This window comes from Gigantopelta aegis, unplaced genomic scaffold, assembly GCF_016097555.1.
Source record: "Gigantopelta aegis isolate Gae_Host unplaced genomic scaffold, Gae_host_genome ctg2818_pilon_pilon, whole genome shotgun sequence".
Taxonomy (NCBI): domain Eukaryota; kingdom Metazoa; phylum Mollusca; class Gastropoda; order Neomphalida; family Peltospiridae; genus Gigantopelta; species Gigantopelta aegis.
In genome coordinates, this window is record NW_024533052.1 from 23,264 (window position 1) to 42,148 (window position 18,885).

General features: G+C 28.1%; 1 protein-coding gene across 1 annotated transcript in view; it reads left to right on the top strand.

Annotated features, from left to right (window-relative positions):
- The window catches only part of LOC121391676 (serine/threonine-protein phosphatase 6 regulatory ankyrin repeat subunit B-like), a gene marked incomplete at its 3' end in the record, with an annotated part of 35,679 nt that overhangs the window by 6,462 nt on the left and 10,332 nt on the right, over positions 1-18,885 (top strand). Inside the window, exons 7-26 of the mRNA XM_041523224.1 lie at positions 1,123-1,221; positions 2,154-2,266; positions 2,676-2,763; positions 3,257-3,355; positions 3,850-3,948; positions 4,444-4,542; positions 5,632-5,730; positions 6,225-6,323; positions 6,815-6,913; positions 7,408-7,506; positions 8,002-8,100; positions 8,595-8,693; positions 9,186-9,284; positions 10,405-10,507; positions 10,918-11,012; positions 11,505-11,603; positions 12,099-12,197; positions 12,691-12,793; positions 13,886-13,955; positions 18,684-18,693. Of these exons, the coding sequence (XP_041379158.1) occupies positions 1,123-1,221; positions 2,154-2,266; positions 2,676-2,763; positions 3,257-3,355; positions 3,850-3,948; positions 4,444-4,542; positions 5,632-5,730; positions 6,225-6,323; positions 6,815-6,913; positions 7,408-7,506; positions 8,002-8,100; positions 8,595-8,693; positions 9,186-9,284; positions 10,405-10,507; positions 10,918-11,012; positions 11,505-11,603; positions 12,099-12,197; positions 12,691-12,793; positions 13,886-13,955; positions 18,684-18,693 (1,869 nt within the window). The remainder of the gene's footprint in view (positions 1-1,122; positions 1,222-2,153; positions 2,267-2,675; positions 2,764-3,256; positions 3,356-3,849; positions 3,949-4,443; positions 4,543-5,631; positions 5,731-6,224; positions 6,324-6,814; positions 6,914-7,407; positions 7,507-8,001; positions 8,101-8,594; positions 8,694-9,185; positions 9,285-10,404; positions 10,508-10,917; positions 11,013-11,504; positions 11,604-12,098; positions 12,198-12,690; positions 12,794-13,885; positions 13,956-18,683; positions 18,694-18,885) is intronic.

The following is an 18,885-nucleotide window of genomic DNA, read 5'->3' on the forward strand; positions in this document are numbered from 1 at the left end:
TAATGCTATATATTGCACTAAGTAGAGCTAAAAAAGTTGGTTAAAATGTGAAAATGGCGGAAACAGTAGAAATCGCTGGAGTTTTGATTTATATTTACAGTATTTAGGGTTAACCCTAAATACTGTAAATATAAACATTTAGGGTTTAGGGTTTTAGCTGTCAATCATTATACATGTTTAAAGGTATTTATGATTTGAATGCACTATTGTTTTGTAAAGTGCACATAAATTAAATATTGAGACTTCAATAATTTTGTCAAAATATAAACTATGATTTGTCACAGTCACATTTTCTCAAATAGCTGACAAACAAGTTCATGAAGTGACAAATCTTTTTTATCCTTCTCCTTAAGTCGTAAAAACAAGAACATTCCTTGAATAGGGATTCAGTATTCTCTAGTATTATTGCTTAATAATGCTTTTACTATATAATAGTAGTTTGTACTAATATGTGACAATAATATTTTATGTTGTTTAGGATGGCATAACCCCATTGTTCATAGCACTTCGGGATGGTCGTGATAAAGTAATACAATTATTATTAGACTATGGTGTTCAAGTGGATGTTCAATACGAGGTCAGTGACATATCACATATTCACGTTAAGTTATGTAAATATTGAGATGTATATGTTCTGAATATTACTGATGTTTGTACAATGGAAGTTAGTTTGGCCTATTAGAAAATTGTCCTTATCTCTGTTTGTTGTCAATGTTCAGCTATGGTTTGAAAATGATATATCAACATATTTTTTAATACCTTCTGATAATTATTATAAAAGGTATTATATATAGACACAGCTGTTAGTCAATATATAGGTTTCAAAGGATCTTTTATTTCAATGCACATTTGTTTTATAAAGGGCAATCAAGTAAATATTGAGAAATCAGTAATTTTGTTAGAATACAAACTGAGAATTACCACAGTCAGTTTTTCTCCTATAACTGACTAGAAAGTTATTAAAGTGATAAACTCCTATTTATACTTCTCCTTATGTTGTGAAACCAGGAAGTTTCCTTTACTAGAGAGTGAATGTTTCTTATCAATATCATTTAATAATGCTTTTACTATATACATAGTAGTTTGTGCTAGTATTAGACAATAATATTATATCTTGTTTAGGACGGGATAACTCCATTGTACATAGCATGTTACAGAGGTTATAATAAAATAGTACAATTATTACTAGACCATGGTGTTGAAGTGAATGTTCCAGACAAGGTCAGTGACATATCATGCATTCATGTTAAGTTATGTAAATATTGACATGTAGATGTACTGAATATTATTGATGTTTGTACAATGGAAGTTAGTTTGATCTATTAGAAAATTGTCCTGATCTCTGTTTGTTGTCATTGTTCAGCTATGATTGTAATCTTAATATATTAATATAATTTTAAATACCTTTTCATAATTATTATAAATGATATAGAAATAGCTGTCAGTCATTATGTATGTTTTAAAGGCTCATTTATTTGAATGCACTATTGTTTTGTAAAGTGCACATAAATAATTAAATATTGAGAATTCAGTAATTTTGTCAGAATGTAAATTGTGATTTATCGCAGTCATTTTTTCTCAAATAACTGACAAACAAGTTATTGAAGTGACAAACTCTTCCTTCTCTTTTTCCTCATGTCATGAAAATAGGAACTTTCCTTTAGTAGTATCACTTAATAATGCTTTTGCTATATTCATATTAATTTGTGCTACTATGTGACAATAATATTATATATTGTTTAGGATGGGATAACTCCATTAGACATAGCATTTCGGGATGGTCATGATAAATTAGTACAATTATTACTAGACTATGGTGTTCAAGTGGATGTCCAAGACAATGTCAGTGACATATCAAGTATTCATGTTTAGTAATGTAAATATTGATATGTATATGAACTGAAAATTGTTGATGTTTGTACAATGAAAGTTAGTTTGGAAACTGAGATTGACCACACTCATTTTTTGTCCAATAACTGACTATCAAGTTATAGAAGTGACAATCCCTTCCTTAACCTTCTGCTTATGTTATGAAAGCAAGAATATTCTCTAAATGAGAGTGAATGCTGCTTAGTAGTATCACTTAATAATGCTTTTGCCATATTTATATTAGTTTGTGCTAGTATGTGACCATAATATTATATCTTGTTTAGGACGGCATAACTCCATTGTTCATAGCATGTTACAAAGGTCATAATAAAGTAGTACAATTATTATTAGACCATGGTGTTCAAGTGGATGTTCAGGACAAGGTCAGTGACATATCATGTATTCATTTTAAGTTACATAAATATTGAGATATATATGAATTGAATATTATTGATGTTTGTACAATGGAATTTGGAAATTGTCCTTATCTTTGTTTGTTGTCACTGTTCAGCTATGGTTGTGAAAATGATATATCAATATAGTTTTTGAATACCTTTTAATAATTATTATGTAAGATAAAACATTATATATAGACACAACTGTGAGTCTTTATGTATGTTTTATATAAGAAGTTATTGAAGTTGCAAATTCTTGCTTATCCTTCTCCTCACATCATAAAAAGAAGAACTTTCCTCTAATAGATAGTGAATGTTCCTTACTAGTATCACTTAATGTTTTTGCTATATACATAGTAGTTTGTGCTAGTATGTGACAATAATATTATATGTTGTTAAGGATGGGAAAACTCCATTGTTCATGGCATGTCGCAATGGTCATAATAAAGTAGTACAATTATTATTAGACCATGGTGCTCAAGTGGATGTTCAAGACAAGGTCAGTTACATATCATGTATTCATTGTAAGTCACGTAAATATTGAGATGTATATTAACTGAATATTATTAATGTTTGTACAATGGAAGTTAACCAATTTGGAAATTGTCCTTATCTTTGTTGTCACTGTTCAGCTATGGTTGTGAAAATGATATATCAATATGGTTTTTAATACATATTGATAATTATTATGAAAGATAAAACATTATATATAGACACAACTGTGAGTCTTTATGTATGTTTTAAAGGATCTTTTATTTCAATGCACTTTTATTTTGTAAAGTGCACATTAATTACAGTCATTTATTTTGAATAACTGACTAAGAAGTCTTTGAAGTTACAAATTTTTGCTTATCTTTCTCCTCACGTCATAAAAAGAAGAACTTTCCTCTAATAGATAGTGAATGTTCCTTAGTAGTATCACTTAATAATGCTTTTGCTATATACATAGTAGTTTGTGCTAGTATGTGACAATAATATTATATGTTGTTAAGGATGGGAAAACTCCATTGTCCATGGCATGTTTCAATGGTCATGATAAAGTCGTACAAATATTATTTAACCATGGTGCTCAAGTGGATGTTCAAGACAAGGTCAGTTACATATCATGTATTCATTATAAGTTACGTAAATATTGAGATGTATATTAACTGAATATTATTAATGTTTGTACAATGGAAGTTAACCAATTTGGAAATTGTCCTTATCTTTGTTTGTTGTCACTGTTCAGCTATGGTTGTGAAAATGATATATCAATATGGTTTTTAATACATTATGATAATTATTATGAAAGATAAAACATTATATATAGACACAACTGTGAGTCTTTATGTATGTTTTAAAGGATCTTTTATTTCAATGCACATTATTTTGTAAAGTGCACATTAATTACAGTCATTTATTTTTGAATAACTGACTAAGAAGTCATTGAAGTTACAAATTTTTGCTTATCCCTCTCCTCACATCATAAAAAGAAGAACTTTCCTCTAATAGATAGAGAATATTCCTTAGTAGTATCGCTTAATATTTTTGCTATATACATAGTAGTTTGTGCTAGTATGTGACAATAATATTATATGTTGTTTAGGACGGCATAACTCCATTGTTCATAGCATGTCTCAATGGTCATGATAAAGTAGTACAATTATTATTAGACCATGGTTCTCAAGTGGATTTTCAAGACAAGGTCAGTTACATATCATGTATTCATTATAAGTTACGTAAATATTGAGATGAATATTAACTGAGTATTATTAATGTTTGTACAATGGAAGTTAACCAATTTGGAAATTGTCCTTATCTTTGTTTGTTGTCACTGTTCAGCTATGGTTGTGAAAATGATATATCAATATAGTTTTTGAATACCTTTTAATAATTATTATGTAAGATAAAACATTATATATAGACACAACTGTGAGTCTTTATGTATGTTTTAGAGGATCTTTTATTTCAATGCACATTTATTTTGTAAAGTGCACATTAATTACAGTCATTATTTTTGAATAACTGACTAAGAAGTCATTGAAGTTACAAATTTTTGCTTATCCTTCTCCTCACGTCATAAAAAAAAGAACTTTCCTCTAATAGATAGAGAATATTCCTTAGTAGTATCACTTAATGTTTTTGCTACATACATAGTAGTTTGTGGTAGTATGTGACAATAATATTATATGTTGTTTAGGACAGCATAACTCCATTGTTCATGGCATGTTACGAAGGTCATAATAAAGTAGTACAATTATTATTAGACCGTGGTGTTCAAGTGGATGTTCAAGACAAGGTCAGTTACATATCATGTATTCATTATAAGTTACGTAAATATTGAGATGTATATTAACTGAATATTATTAATGTTTGTACAATGGAAGTTAACCAATTTGGAAATTGTCCTTATCTTTGTTTGTTGTCACTGTTCAGCTATGGTTGTGAAAATGATATATCAATATGGTTTTTAATACATTTTGATAATTATTATGAAAGATAAAACATTATATATAGACACAACTGTGAGTCTTTATGTATATTTTAAAGGATCTTTTATTTCAATGCACTTTTATTTTGTAAAGTGCACATTAATTACAGTCATTTATTTTTGAATAACTGACTAAGAAGTCATTGAAGTTACACATTTTTGCTTATCCTTCTCCTCACATCATAAAAAGAAGAACTTTCCTCTAATAGATAGTGAATGTTCCTTAGTAGTATCACTTAATATTTCTGCTATATACATAGTAGTTTGTGCTAGTATGTAACAATAATATTATTTGTTGTTAAGGATTGGAAAACTCCATTGTTCATGGCATGTTGCAATGGTCATGATAAAGTAGTACAATTATTATTAGACCGTGGTGTTCAAGTGGATGTTCAAGACAAGGTCAGTTACATATCATGTATTCATTTTAAGTTATGTAAATATTGAAATGTATATTAACTGAATATTATTAATGTTTGTACAATGGAAGTTAACCAATTTGGAAATTGTCCTTATCTTTGTTTGTTGTCACTGTTCAGCTATGGTTGTGAAAATGATATATCAATATGATTTTTAATACCTTTTGATAATTATTATGAAAGATAAAACATTATATATAGACACAACTGTGAGTCTTTAAGTATGTTTTAAAGGATCTTTTATTTCAATGCACTTTTATTTTGTAAAGTGCACATTAATTACAGTCATTTATTTTTGAATAACTGACTAAGAAGTCATTGAAGTTACAAATTTTTGCTTATCCTTCTCCTCACATCATAAAAAGAAGAACTTTCCTCTAATAGATAGTGAATGTTCCTTAGTAGTATCACTTAATATTTTTGCTACATACATAGTAGTTTGTGCTAGTATGTGACAATAATATTATATGTTGTTAAGGATGGGAAAACTCCATTGTTCATGGCATGTCTCAATGGTCATGATAAAGTAGTACAATTATTATTAGACCATGGTGCTCAAGTGGATGTTCAAGACAAGGTCAGTTACATATCATGTATTCATTATAAGTAACGTAAATATTGAGATGTATATTAACTGAGTATTATTAATGTTTGTACAATGGAAGTTAACCAATTTGGAAATTGTCCTTATCTTTGTTTGTTGTCACTGTTCAGCTATGGTTGTGAAAATGATATATCAATATGATTTTAAATGCATTTTGATAATTATTATGAAAGATAAAACATTATATATAGACACGACTGTGAGTCTTTATGTATGTTTTAAAGGATCTTTATTTCAATGCACATTTATTTTGTAAAGTGCACATTAATTACAGTCATTTATTTTTGAATAACTGACTAAGAAGTCATTGAAGTTACAAATTTTTGCTTATCCTTCTCCTCACGTCATAAAAAAAAGAACTTTCCTCTAATAGATAGAGAATATTCCTTAGTAGTATCACTTAATGTTTTTGCTACATACATAGTAGTTTGTGGTAGTATGTGACAATAATATTATATGTTGTTTAGGACAGCATAACTCCATTGTTCATGGCATGTTACAAAGGTCATAATAAAGTAGTACAATTATTATTAGACTGTGGTGTTCAAGTGGATGTTCAAGACAAGGTCAGTTACATATCATGTATTCATTATAAGTTACGTAAATATTGAGATGTATATTAACTGAATATTATTAATGTTTGTACAATGGAAGTTAACCAATTTGGAAATTGTCCTTATCTTTGTTTGTTGTCACTGTTCAGCTATGGTTGTGAAAATGATATATCAATATGGTTTTTAATACCTTTTGATAATTATGAAAGATAAAACATTATATATAGACACAACTATGAGTCTTTATGTATATTTTAAAGGATCTTTTATTCAATGCACTTTTATTTTGTAAAGTGCACATTAATTACAGTCATTTATTTTAGAATAACTGACTAAGAAGTCATTGAAGTTACAAATTTTTGCTTATCCCTCTCCTCACATCATAAAAAGAAGAACTTTCCTCTAATAGATAATGAATGTTCCTTAGTAGTATCACTTAATATTTTTGCTATATACATAGTAGTTTGTGGTAGTATGTGACAATAATATTATATGTTGTTAAGGATGGGAAAACTCCATTGTTCATGGCATGTCTCAATGGTCATGATAAAGTAGTACAATTATTATTAGACCATGGTGCTCAAGTGGATGTTCAAGACAAGGTCAGTTACATGTCGTGTATTCATTATAAGTTACGTAAATATTGAGATGTATATTAACTGAATATTATTAATGTTTGTACAATGGAAGTTAACCAATTTGGAAATTGTCCTTATCTTTGTTTGTTGTCACTGTTCAGCTATGGTTGTGAAAATGATATATCAATATGGTTTTTAATACCTTTTGATAATTATTATGAAAGATAAAACATTATATATAGACACAACTGTGAGTCTTTATGTATGTTTTAAAGGATCTTTTATTCAATGCACTTTTATTTTGTAAAGTGCACATTAATTACAGTCATTTATTTTAGAATAACTGACTAAGAAGTCATTGAAGTTACAAATTTTTGCTTATCCCTCTTCTCACATCATAAAAAGAAGAACTTTCCTCTAATAGATAGTGAATGTTCCTTAGTAGTATCACTTAATATTTTTGCTACATACATAGTAGTTTGTGCTAGTATGTGACAATAATATTATATGTTGTTAAGGATGGGAAAACTCCATTGTTAATGGCATGTCGCAATGGTCATGATAAAGTAGTACAATTATTATTAGACCATGGTGCTCAAGTGGATGTTCAAGACAAGGTCAGTTACATATCATGTATTCATTATAAGTAACGTAAATATTGAGATGTATATTAACTGAGTATTATTAATGTTTGTACAATGGAAGTTAACCAATTTGGAAATTGTCCTTATCTTTGTTTGTTGTCACTGTTCAGCTATGGTTGTGAAAATGATATATCAATATGGTTTTTAATACATTATGATAATTATTATGAAAGATAAAACATTATATATAGACACAACTGTGAGTCTTTATGTATCTTTTAAAGGATCTTTTATTTCAATGCACATTTGTTTTGTAAAGTGCACATTAATTACAGTCATTTATTTTTGAATAACTGACTAAGAAGTCATTGAAGTTACAAATTTTTGCTTATCCCTCTCCTCACATCATAAAAAGAAGAACTTTTCTCTAATAGATAGTGAATGTTCCTTAGTAGTATCACTTAATGTTTTTGCTACATACATAGTAGTTTGTGGTAGTATGTGACAACAACATTATATGTTTTTTAGGACGGCATAACTCCATTGTTCATTGCATGTTACAAAGGGCATAATAAAGTAGTACAATTATTATTAGACCATGGTGTTCAAGTGGATGTTCAGCTCACGGTCAGTTACATATCATGTATTCATTATAAGTTACGTAAATATTGAGATGTATATTAACTGAATATTATTAATGTTTGTACAATGGAAGTTAACCAATTTGGAAATTGTCCTTATCTTTGTTTGTTGTCACTGTTCAGCTATGGTTGTGAAAATGATATATCAATATGGTTTTTAATACATTTTGATAATTATTATAAAAGATAAAACATTATATATAGACACAACTGTTATTCTTTATGTATGTTTTAAAGGATCTTTTATTCAATGCATTTTTATTTTGTAAAGTGCACATTAATTACAGTCATTTATTTTTGAATAACTGACTAAGAAGTCATTGAAGTTACAAATTTTTGCTTATCCCTCTCTTCACATCATAAAAAGAAGAACTTTCCTCTAATAGATAGTGAATGTTCCTTAGTAGTATCACTTAATATTTTTGCTATATACATAGTAGTTTGTGCTAGTATGTGACAATTATGTTATATGTTGTTAAGGATTGGAAAACTCCATTGTTCATGGCATGTCGCAATGGTCATGATAAAGTAGTACAATTATTATTAGACCATGGTGCTCAAGTGGATGTTCAAGACAAGGTCTGTTACATATCATGTATTCATTATAAGTCACGTAAATATTGAAATGTATATTAACTGAATATTATTAATGTTTGTACAATGGAAGTTAACCAATTTGGAAATTGTCCTTATCTTTGTTTGTTGTCACTATTCAGCTATGGTTGTGAAAATGATATATCAATATGGTTTTTAATACCTTTTGATAATTATTATGAAAGATAAAACATTATATATAGACACGACTGTGAGTCTTTATGTATGTTTTAAAGGATCTTTTATTTCAATGCACATTTATTTTGTAAAGTGCACATTAATTACAGTCATTTATTTTTGAATAACTGACTAAGAAGTCATTGAAGTTACAAATTTTTGCTTATCCTTCTCACGTCATAAAAAAAAGAACTTTCCTCTAATAGATAGTGAATGTTCCTTAGTATTATCACTTAATGTTTTTGCTACATACATAGTAATTTGTGCTAGTATGTGACAATAATATTATATGTTGTTTAGGACGGCATAACTCCATTGTTCATTGCATGTTACAAAGGGCATAATAAAGTAGTACAATTATTATTAGACCATGGTGTTCAAGTGGATGTTCAAGACAAGGTCAGTTACATATCATGTATTCATTGTAAGTCACGTAAATATTGAGATGTATGTTAACTGAGTATTATTAATGTTTGTACAATGGAAGTTAACCAATTTGGAAATTGTCCTTATCTTTGTTTGTTGTCACTGTTCAGCTATGGTTGTGAAAATGATATATCATTATGGTTCTTAATACATTTTGATAATTATTATGAAAGATAAAACATTATATATAGACACAACTGTTATTCTTTATGTATGTTTTAAAGGATCTTTTATTTCAATGCACTTTTATTTTGTAAAGTGCACATTAATTACAGTCATTTATTTTTGAATAACTGACTAAGAAGTCATTGAAGTTACAAATTTTTGCTTATCCCTCTCCTCACATCATAAAAAGAAGAACTTTCCTCTAATAGATAGAGAATATTCCTTACTAGTATCACTTAATATTTCTGCTATATACATAGTAGTTTGTGGTAGTATGTGACAATAATATTATATGTTGTTAAGGATGGAAAACTCCATTGTTCATGGCATGTCTCAATGGTCATGATAAAGTAGTACAATTATTATTAGACCATGGTGCTCAAGTGGATGTTCAAGACAAGGTCAGTTACATGTCATGTATTCATTATAAGCTAGGTAAATATTGAGATGTATATTAACTGAATATTATTAATGTTTGTATAATGGAAGTTAACCTATTTGGAAATTGTCCTTATCTTTGTTTGTTGTCACTGTTCAGCTATGGTTGTGAAAATGATATATCAATATGGTTTTAATACCTTTTGATAATTATTATGAAAGATAAAGCATTATATATAGACACAACTGTGAGTCTTTATGTATGTTTTAAAGGATCTTTTATTTCAATGCACATTTATTTTGTAAAGTGCACATTAATTACAGTCATTTATTTTTGAATAACTGACTAAGAAGTCATTGAAGTTACAAATTTTTGCTTATCCTTCTCATGTCATAAAAAGAAGAACTTTCCTCTAATAGATAGTAAATGTTCCTTCATGTCATAGTATCACTCTAATAGATAGTTGTTCCTTAGTAGTACACTTAATGTTTTTGCTACATACATAGTAGTTTGTGCTAGTATGTGACAATAATATTATATGTTGTTTAGGACGGCATAACTCCATTGTTCATTGCATGTTACAAAGGTCATAATAAAGTAGTACAATTATTATTAGACCATGGTGTTCAAGTGGATGTTCAAACAAGGTCAGTGACATATTATGTATTCATTTTAAGTTACATAAATATTGAGATATATATGAACTTAATATTATTGATGTTTGTACAATGGAATTTGGAAATTGTCCTTATCTTTGTTTGTTGTCACTGTTCAGCTATGGTTGTGAAAATGATATATCAATATAGTTTTAGAATACCTTTTAATAATTATTATGTAAGATAAAACATTATATATAGACACAGCTGTGAGTCTTAATGTATGTTTTATGTAAGAAGTTATTGAAGTTGCAAATTCTTGCTTATCCTTCTCCTCACATCATAAAAAGAAGAACTTTCCTCTAATAGATAGTGAATGTTCTTTAGTAGTATCACTTAGTGTTTTTGCTACATACATAGTAGTTTGTGGTAGTATGTGACAATAATATTATATGTTGTTAAGGATGGAAAACTCCATTGTTCATGGCATGTCTCAATGGTCATGATAAAGTAGTACAATTATTATTAGACCATGGTGCTCAAGTGGATGTTCAAGACAAGGTCAGTTACATATCATGTATTCATTTTAATTTATGTAAATATTGAGATGTATATTAACTGAATATTATCAATGTTTGTACAATGGAAGTTAACCAATTTGGAAATTGTCCTTATCTTTGTTTGTTGTCACTGTTCAGCTATGGTTGTGAAAATGATATATCAATATGGTTTTTAATACCTTTTGATAATTATTATGAAAGATAAAACATTATATATAGACACGACTGTGAGTCTTTATGTATGTTTTAAAGAATCTTTTATTTCAATGCACTTTTATTTTGTAAAGTGCACATTAATTACAGTCATTTATTTTAGAATAACTGACTAAGAAGTCATTGAAGTTACAAATTTTTGCTTATCCTTCTCACGTCATAAAAAAAAGAACTTTCCTCTAATAGATAGTGAATGTTCCTTAGTAGTATCACTTAATTTTTTTGCTACATACATAGTACTTTGTGCTACTATGAGACAATAATATTATATGTTGTTAAGGATGGGAAAACTCCATTGTTCATGGCATGTCTCAATGGTCATGATAAAGTAGTACAATTATTATTAGACCATGGTGCTCAAGTGGATGTTCAAGACAAGGTCAGTTACATGTCATTTATTCATTATAAGTTACGTAAATATTTAGATGTATATTAACTGAATATTATTAATGTTTGTACAATGGAAGTTAACCAATTTGGAAATTGTCCTTATCTTTGTTTGTTGTCACTGTTCAGCTATGGTTGTGAAAATGATATATCAATATGGTTTTTAATACCTTTTGATAATTATTGTGAAAGATAAAACATTATATATAGATACAACTGTGAGTCTTTATGTATGTTTTAAAGGATCTTTTATTTCAATGCACTTTTATTTTGTAAAGTGCACATTAATTACAGTCATTTATTTTAGAATAACTGACTAAGAAGTCATTGAAGTTACAAATTTTTGCTTATCCTTCTCCTCACGTCATAAAAAGAAGAACTTTCCTCTAATAGATAGTGAACTTTCCTTAGTAGTATCACTTAATGTTTTTGCTACATATATAGTACTTTGTGCTAGTATAAAACAATAATATTATATTTTGTTAAGGATGGGAAAACTCCATTGTTCATTGCATGTCTCAATGGTCATGATAAATTAGTACAATTATTATTAGACCATGACGCTCAAGTGGATGTTCAAGATAAGGTCAGTTACATATCATGTATTCATTATAAGTTACGTAAATATTGAGATGTATATTAACTGAATATTATTAATGTTTGTACAATGGAAGTTAACCAATTTGGAAATTGTCCTTATCTTTGTTTGTTGTCACTGTTCAGCTATGGTTGTGAAAATGATATATCAATATGGTTTTTAATACCTTTTGATAATTATTATGAAAGATAAATTATTTATATAGACACAACTGTGAGTCTTTATGTATGTTTTAAAGGATCTTTTATTTCAATGCACAGTTATTTTGTAAAGTGCACATTAATTACAGTCATTTATTTTTGAATAACTGACTAAGAAGTCATTGAAGTTACAAACTTTTGCTTATCCCTCTTCTCACATCATGAAAAGAAGAACTTTCCTCTAATAGATAGTGAATGTTCCTTAGTAGTATCACTTAATGTTTTTGCTATATACATAGTAGTTTGTGCTAGTATCTAACAATAATATATATGTTGTTTAGGATGTCAAAACTCCATTGTTCATGGCATGTCTCAATGGTCATGATAAAGTAGTACAATTATTACTAGACCATGGTGCTCAAGTGGATGTTCAAGACAAGGTCAGTTACATGACATATCTTCATTTAAGTTACGTAAATATTGAGATGTATATTAACTGAATATTATTAATGTTTGTACAATGGAAGTTAATTTGGCCTATTGGAAGATTGTCCTAATCTTTGTTTGTTGTCATTGTTCAGCTATGATTGTGAATAATGATCAATTTAGCTTTAAAATTTTTTTACTTATTATTCAGTTAAAATTTTATACATATGCACTATTGTTTTCTAAAGTGATGTTTTAAAATATCTTTTATTTCAGTGCATTAGTTAGAATACAAACTGTGATTTATCATAGTCATTTTTACTCAAATAACTGATGAACAATTTTTGAAGTGACAAACTCTTCCTTATCCTTCTTGTTATGTCGTGAAAGCAGGAACTTTCCTCTAATAGATAGTGAATGTTCTCTACTAGTATCACTTAATAATTTTTGCTATATACATAGTAGTTTGTGCTAGTATGTGACAATAATATTATACGTTGTTTAGAATGTCATAACACCATTGATCATGGCATGTCTCATGGTCATGATAAAGTAGTACAATTATTACTAGACCATGGTGTTCAAGTGGAAGTTCCAGATGAGGTCAGTGACATATCATGTATTCATGTTAAATTATGTAAATATTGAAATGTAGATGTATGAATATTATTGATGTTTGTGCAATGAAAGTTAATCTGACCAATTGGAAATTGTTCTGATCTCAGTTTGTTGTTATGTTTTAGCTATGGTTGTGAAAATGATTTTTGAATATCTTTTGATAATTATTGTAAAAAGTTGTTATTAAAGACACAGCTGTGAGTCATTATATAGGTTTAAATGAGTTTTTATTTTAATACACATTTGTTTTTATAAAGTTCAATCAAGTAAATATTGAGAAATCAGTAATTTTGTCAGAATACAATCTGAGACATACCACAGTCATTTTGGCCAATAACTGACTAGCTAGTGATTGAAATGACAAACTCTTACTTATCCTTCTCCTTATGTCGTAAAAACAGGAACTTTCCTTTAATAGAGAGTGAATGTTCTCTAGTAGAATCACTTAATTATCGTTTATATTAGTTTGTACTAATCTTATATATTGTTTAGGTGGCAAAACTCCCTTTTTCATAGCATGTTACAATGGTCACGATAAAGTAGTACAATTATTATTAGACAGGTGCTAAAGTGGATGTTCTAGACAAGGTCAGTGACATATCATATATTCATGTAAGTTATGTAAATATTAAATGTATATGTACTAAATGTTATTGATGTTTATTATTGATGTTGTCATAATTATTATAAAATATATCACCACAGCTATGAGTCATTATGTCAGGTATTAAGGATCATTATTTTAATACACATTTGTTTTGTGAAATGTACAATAAATTACATATTGAGAATTCTCTATTTTGTCAGAATACAAATTGTGATGTCTGTACAAATAATAAATAGTCACCTTAGAATAGAACTACATAAGATATTATTTTTTATGATTTGATTTACCTAGTATATTGTACACCTCAAATAATAATTAATGTATTCAACAACGTTCATAAAACAACTACTACAACTTTGCAGAAAACTGTCACGCTTACAGGTATTACTAAATTATCCAGCAAAATTAATAGCAACAGGATAACATACTTATGACAAGACAATAGTGTTCTACAAATTGTACAGTGTACTTGTTATGTTGTAATATGTCTTGTGTTTGTCCTATTACTTAGTATGGCAGAACACCCCTACATGCTGCTTACTGGGGAGATAAAGATGACATTGTCAAGCTATTAACAAATCTGGAGCCAGTAACTTAGAGGTGGTAAAAGTTGTAAGTAAAATGTTATATTAAAAGAAAAATGAAATATTGAACAATCTAACTTTAGAGATAGGACACAAAGCTAATAATACTAACACACTCCATCATAGTAACGTTAAATCCTCTATTAGTATTGCTAACACTATTGTTTAGGACACATCATTACTCATTAATCAGTTACATATAATGTGTGATGTAATATAATGCTTGATGAGTTTATATTATATCAACATTATGATATGTTATCTGGACATAAGTCATGTACTGTGATCTCTTCCATAAGGACACTCTTCTACTCAAATCTGCTGAAGAATCTGATTTGGAAGGTGTTAAAAATCACTCACTAAACAAGCCAATATTAACATTGCTAATGAGGTATAGACTATGTTTATATACTTATAATTTACTGTAAACTTCAAACAGATCAGAAAATTTAACTACTTTTTTTAAATTTTAAGAGTGGATACTTTAAGATGAAATAATGCAAATCTTTTTGTATATTTTAACAACATTAAGAGCTTTGCCTGTTTTGAATATCAATTTTGCTCGGTAGTAAATGTTTATTAGTTAATCACATCCTAATGTTTGAATATACCTTTACATTATGAAGTCTTTTAGTAGTAAACAACTACATTAGGAATAACGTATTCTTTATGAAATTCAACTGAGAAGTTTAGTTCACCTTTTAAAACCTGCTGATTATGCTCTATCTGTTCATTGCATCTCAATATTTAGTTTATACACGCATGTAAAATGGAAAGAGTCCATTGAGAGCTTTCAAATTCCGAAATAATAGACTAAAGAAAGGTGCCTGGAAAAAGAAAGTAGTGGTGAGACAGACTACAGAATTGAATCCAACCTCAATAGAAATGGAATTTATGAACATATATTCAATGGAGAAATATCATAGTTGTTTTTCTTAATATGAATGTTAGTTTCAGTCACACTAATATTGAAAATATTCTACACTACAGCAATCCATACTTAGTTATCTTGTTTAGTAAACAGATCATATCTTATACATGTACGTCAGTACAATCTCAATAAAATTATATCTAATATAGAATTATATCTAGTTACTTACTTGACTGTTATCATAAACAGCTGTATAGTTAAAGATTATATGACATTTTGAAATAGACAAAAGGTGTTCATGCAAATTTTATAAAAAATGGCTTAAGCACATCAACTAGTGACTTTGTAGTTACCATGGTTACATGCATACAGACTTGACACAACATAATGTAACTAGATATTTATCTCAATTACAAAATACATTGAACTTGTAAATTTTTAAAATAGTTAAATGTACAAGTATTGTCATTACAGAGAGTACAAATTATGTTATTAGTTATGTTCTTGCTTAAAATCTAATAGAACTTGTAATGGATCATTGCCCTTGACAATATATGGATATAGGTTGTGCCATCTACAAACCACATCAAATTTAGTTAGCTAAATGCTTTGTCAGGATTAAACATAAAAGTTTCACTTTGCACTACTGAACTCTCTTCCACTAATATCTACCTCTCATGTATCTTTCCTTTAATGTATGACATACATAAATATGTCTAATATAGTGAGTAGTTCTGTAATTTTATATTATTAATTTGTTTTGATATATCAAATTGAATGATTAAACAACTTAGATGAGAAGTTATGTAACAACAATATGGAGATATGTCTTTTGTTAAACAGTAGTCTCTCTATACTTGTTATTTGGCAAATATTCACATGCAGATTTCAATGCTAAATAAAGTAACTGACCTTGTCTTTATTTCTGTAATATCTCATAGTATTGTGTTTATTTGTATTATTACTTTGTCTATCACAAATAGGTTACTCTACCCATTTTGTAAATATTAGGAGCCTTTAAAATGCATTTTGTATGGCTCTTGTTAATATATATGTCACCCACTAAATTCAACTCATTTTAGTTGTTTGTCTTAGATAAACACAAGTACAGTGTACATGTACATCTGTTTATATTCCTTAGTTTTTCTTTATGTCATATGTTATATTAGGAAGGAGAGACTGCACTGTATCTGGCTGTGAAGAATAACCATACAGATGTTGTACGTCTTTTGATTGAGAATGGCTGTTCTGTTGATATTGGGATGAAGTGAGTTAATATAAGTCATATTTCTGTTTACAAATCCACTTATAGTAATGGTTCATATGTGAAACCCAACATCTATAACTATACTACATTCTATGTATTAGTAGTAAAACTATTGGGTTGTAAACTAAAGTACATATATATAAAAATTTTAAGAAAACATTTGCATATAAATGGTTCTACACATAGCATCTCAAAAAGTAAGCTCATGAATGTTAATATTCAGGAAGTATAATATTTATTCCTCCTGCATAAAACATTATATTAGTTCTTGTTTTAAGATAGTGTATAACAACCGTTATACACAGCATTCATTTAAAGCTTTTGGGTGTGATTGACCCCTTTGTCAGGACTTGGTGACATATGTTTACATATTTTGACCTAATGAGCTAATCTCTTCTTTGCCAACAGACAATACCCTAACTGACTAGGAAGTTATTAAAGTGACAAACTATTTCCTATCCTTATGTTGTGAAAACAGGAGTTTTCTTCTAATAGAAAGTTAATGTTCCTTAGTACTATCACTTAATAATACTTTTGCTATGTTCTAGTATGATACAATAATATTATATGTTTAGAACAACATAACTCCATTGTCATAGCATTTCTTAGTAGTATTACTTTATAATGTTTTGTTATATACATAGTAGTTTGTGCTAGTATGTAACAGTACATGTACTGTTATTGATGTATGTATAATAGAAGTTAGTTTGACCAAGTTTGGAAATGTCCAGATTCTCAGTTTGTTTGTTATATTTCAGCTATGGTTGTGAATATGATACATCAATAAAAGAACTTTATATTATAGCTTTTAGATATGGTTTATATAATTATTATAAAAGGTATTATATATAGACACAGCTGTGAGTCATTATGTAGGTTTTTATTCATGCAATTTTGTTTCATAACATGCACATCAAGTAAATATTTAAAATTTAATTTTTTTATTAGAATACAAAACTGAGATCAACCACAGTCAATTTTTCTCCAATAATGACTAGAAATTATTGAAGTGACAAACTCTTGTTTATCTTCTCCCATGTCGTGAAAACAGGAACATTCCTTTGATAGAGTGTGAATGTTCTTTAATAGTATCACTTAATAATGTTTTTGTTATATACACAGTAGTTTGTGCTAATATGTGACAATAATATTAAATGTTGTTTAGGATGGCAAAACTCCATTTTACATAGCATCTTACAATGGGTCATGATAAAGTAGTACAATTATTACTAGACCATGGTGTTCAAGTGGATGTTCCAAATAAGGTCAGTGACATATCAAGTATTCATGTTAAGGTATGTTAGATATTGACATGTACTGAATATTATTGATGTTTTTACAATGGAAGTTACTTTGATCAATTAGAAAATTGTCCTGATCTCTGTTTGTTGTCATCGTTCAGCTGTGGTGTGATCATAATATATCCATACAGTTTTTAAATACCTTTTTATAATTATTATAAATGATACAGAAATCACTGTAAGTCATTATGTAAGTTTTAAAGGCTCTTTTATTTGAATGCTTTATTGTTTTGAAGGTGCATATCAATGAAATATTGAGAATTCAGTAATTTTGTCAGAATACAAACTGATTTATCACAGTCATTTTGTCTCAAAATAACTGAAGTAACAAATTATTAAAGTGACAAACTATTGCATCTTTATGTCGTGAAAGCAGGAAGTTTCCTCTAACAGAGAGTGAAATAATGCTTTTGTTATATAAATAGTACTTTGTGTTAGTAACTTTAGTATGAGACAATAATATTATATGTTTGTTGTCATTGTTTAGCTATGGGTGTGATCATAATATATATACAGATTTTAAAAACGTTTTCTTAATTATTATAAATGATATAGAAAAAGCTGTCAGTTATTATGTATGTTTTAAAAGCTCTTTTATTTCAATGCTCTATTGTTTTGTAAAGTACACAACTAATTATTGAGTATTCATCTATTTTTCAGAAAACAAACTGTGATTAATCACAGTTGTTTTTTCTCCAATAACTGATAAACAAGTTATTGAAGTGACAAACTCTTTCTTATCCTTCTCCTCATGTCATGACAACAAGAACTTTTCTCTAATGGAGAGTGAATGTTCTTTAATAGCATAACTTAATAATCCTTTATAGTGGTTTGTGCTAATATGTGACAATATAATTATTTG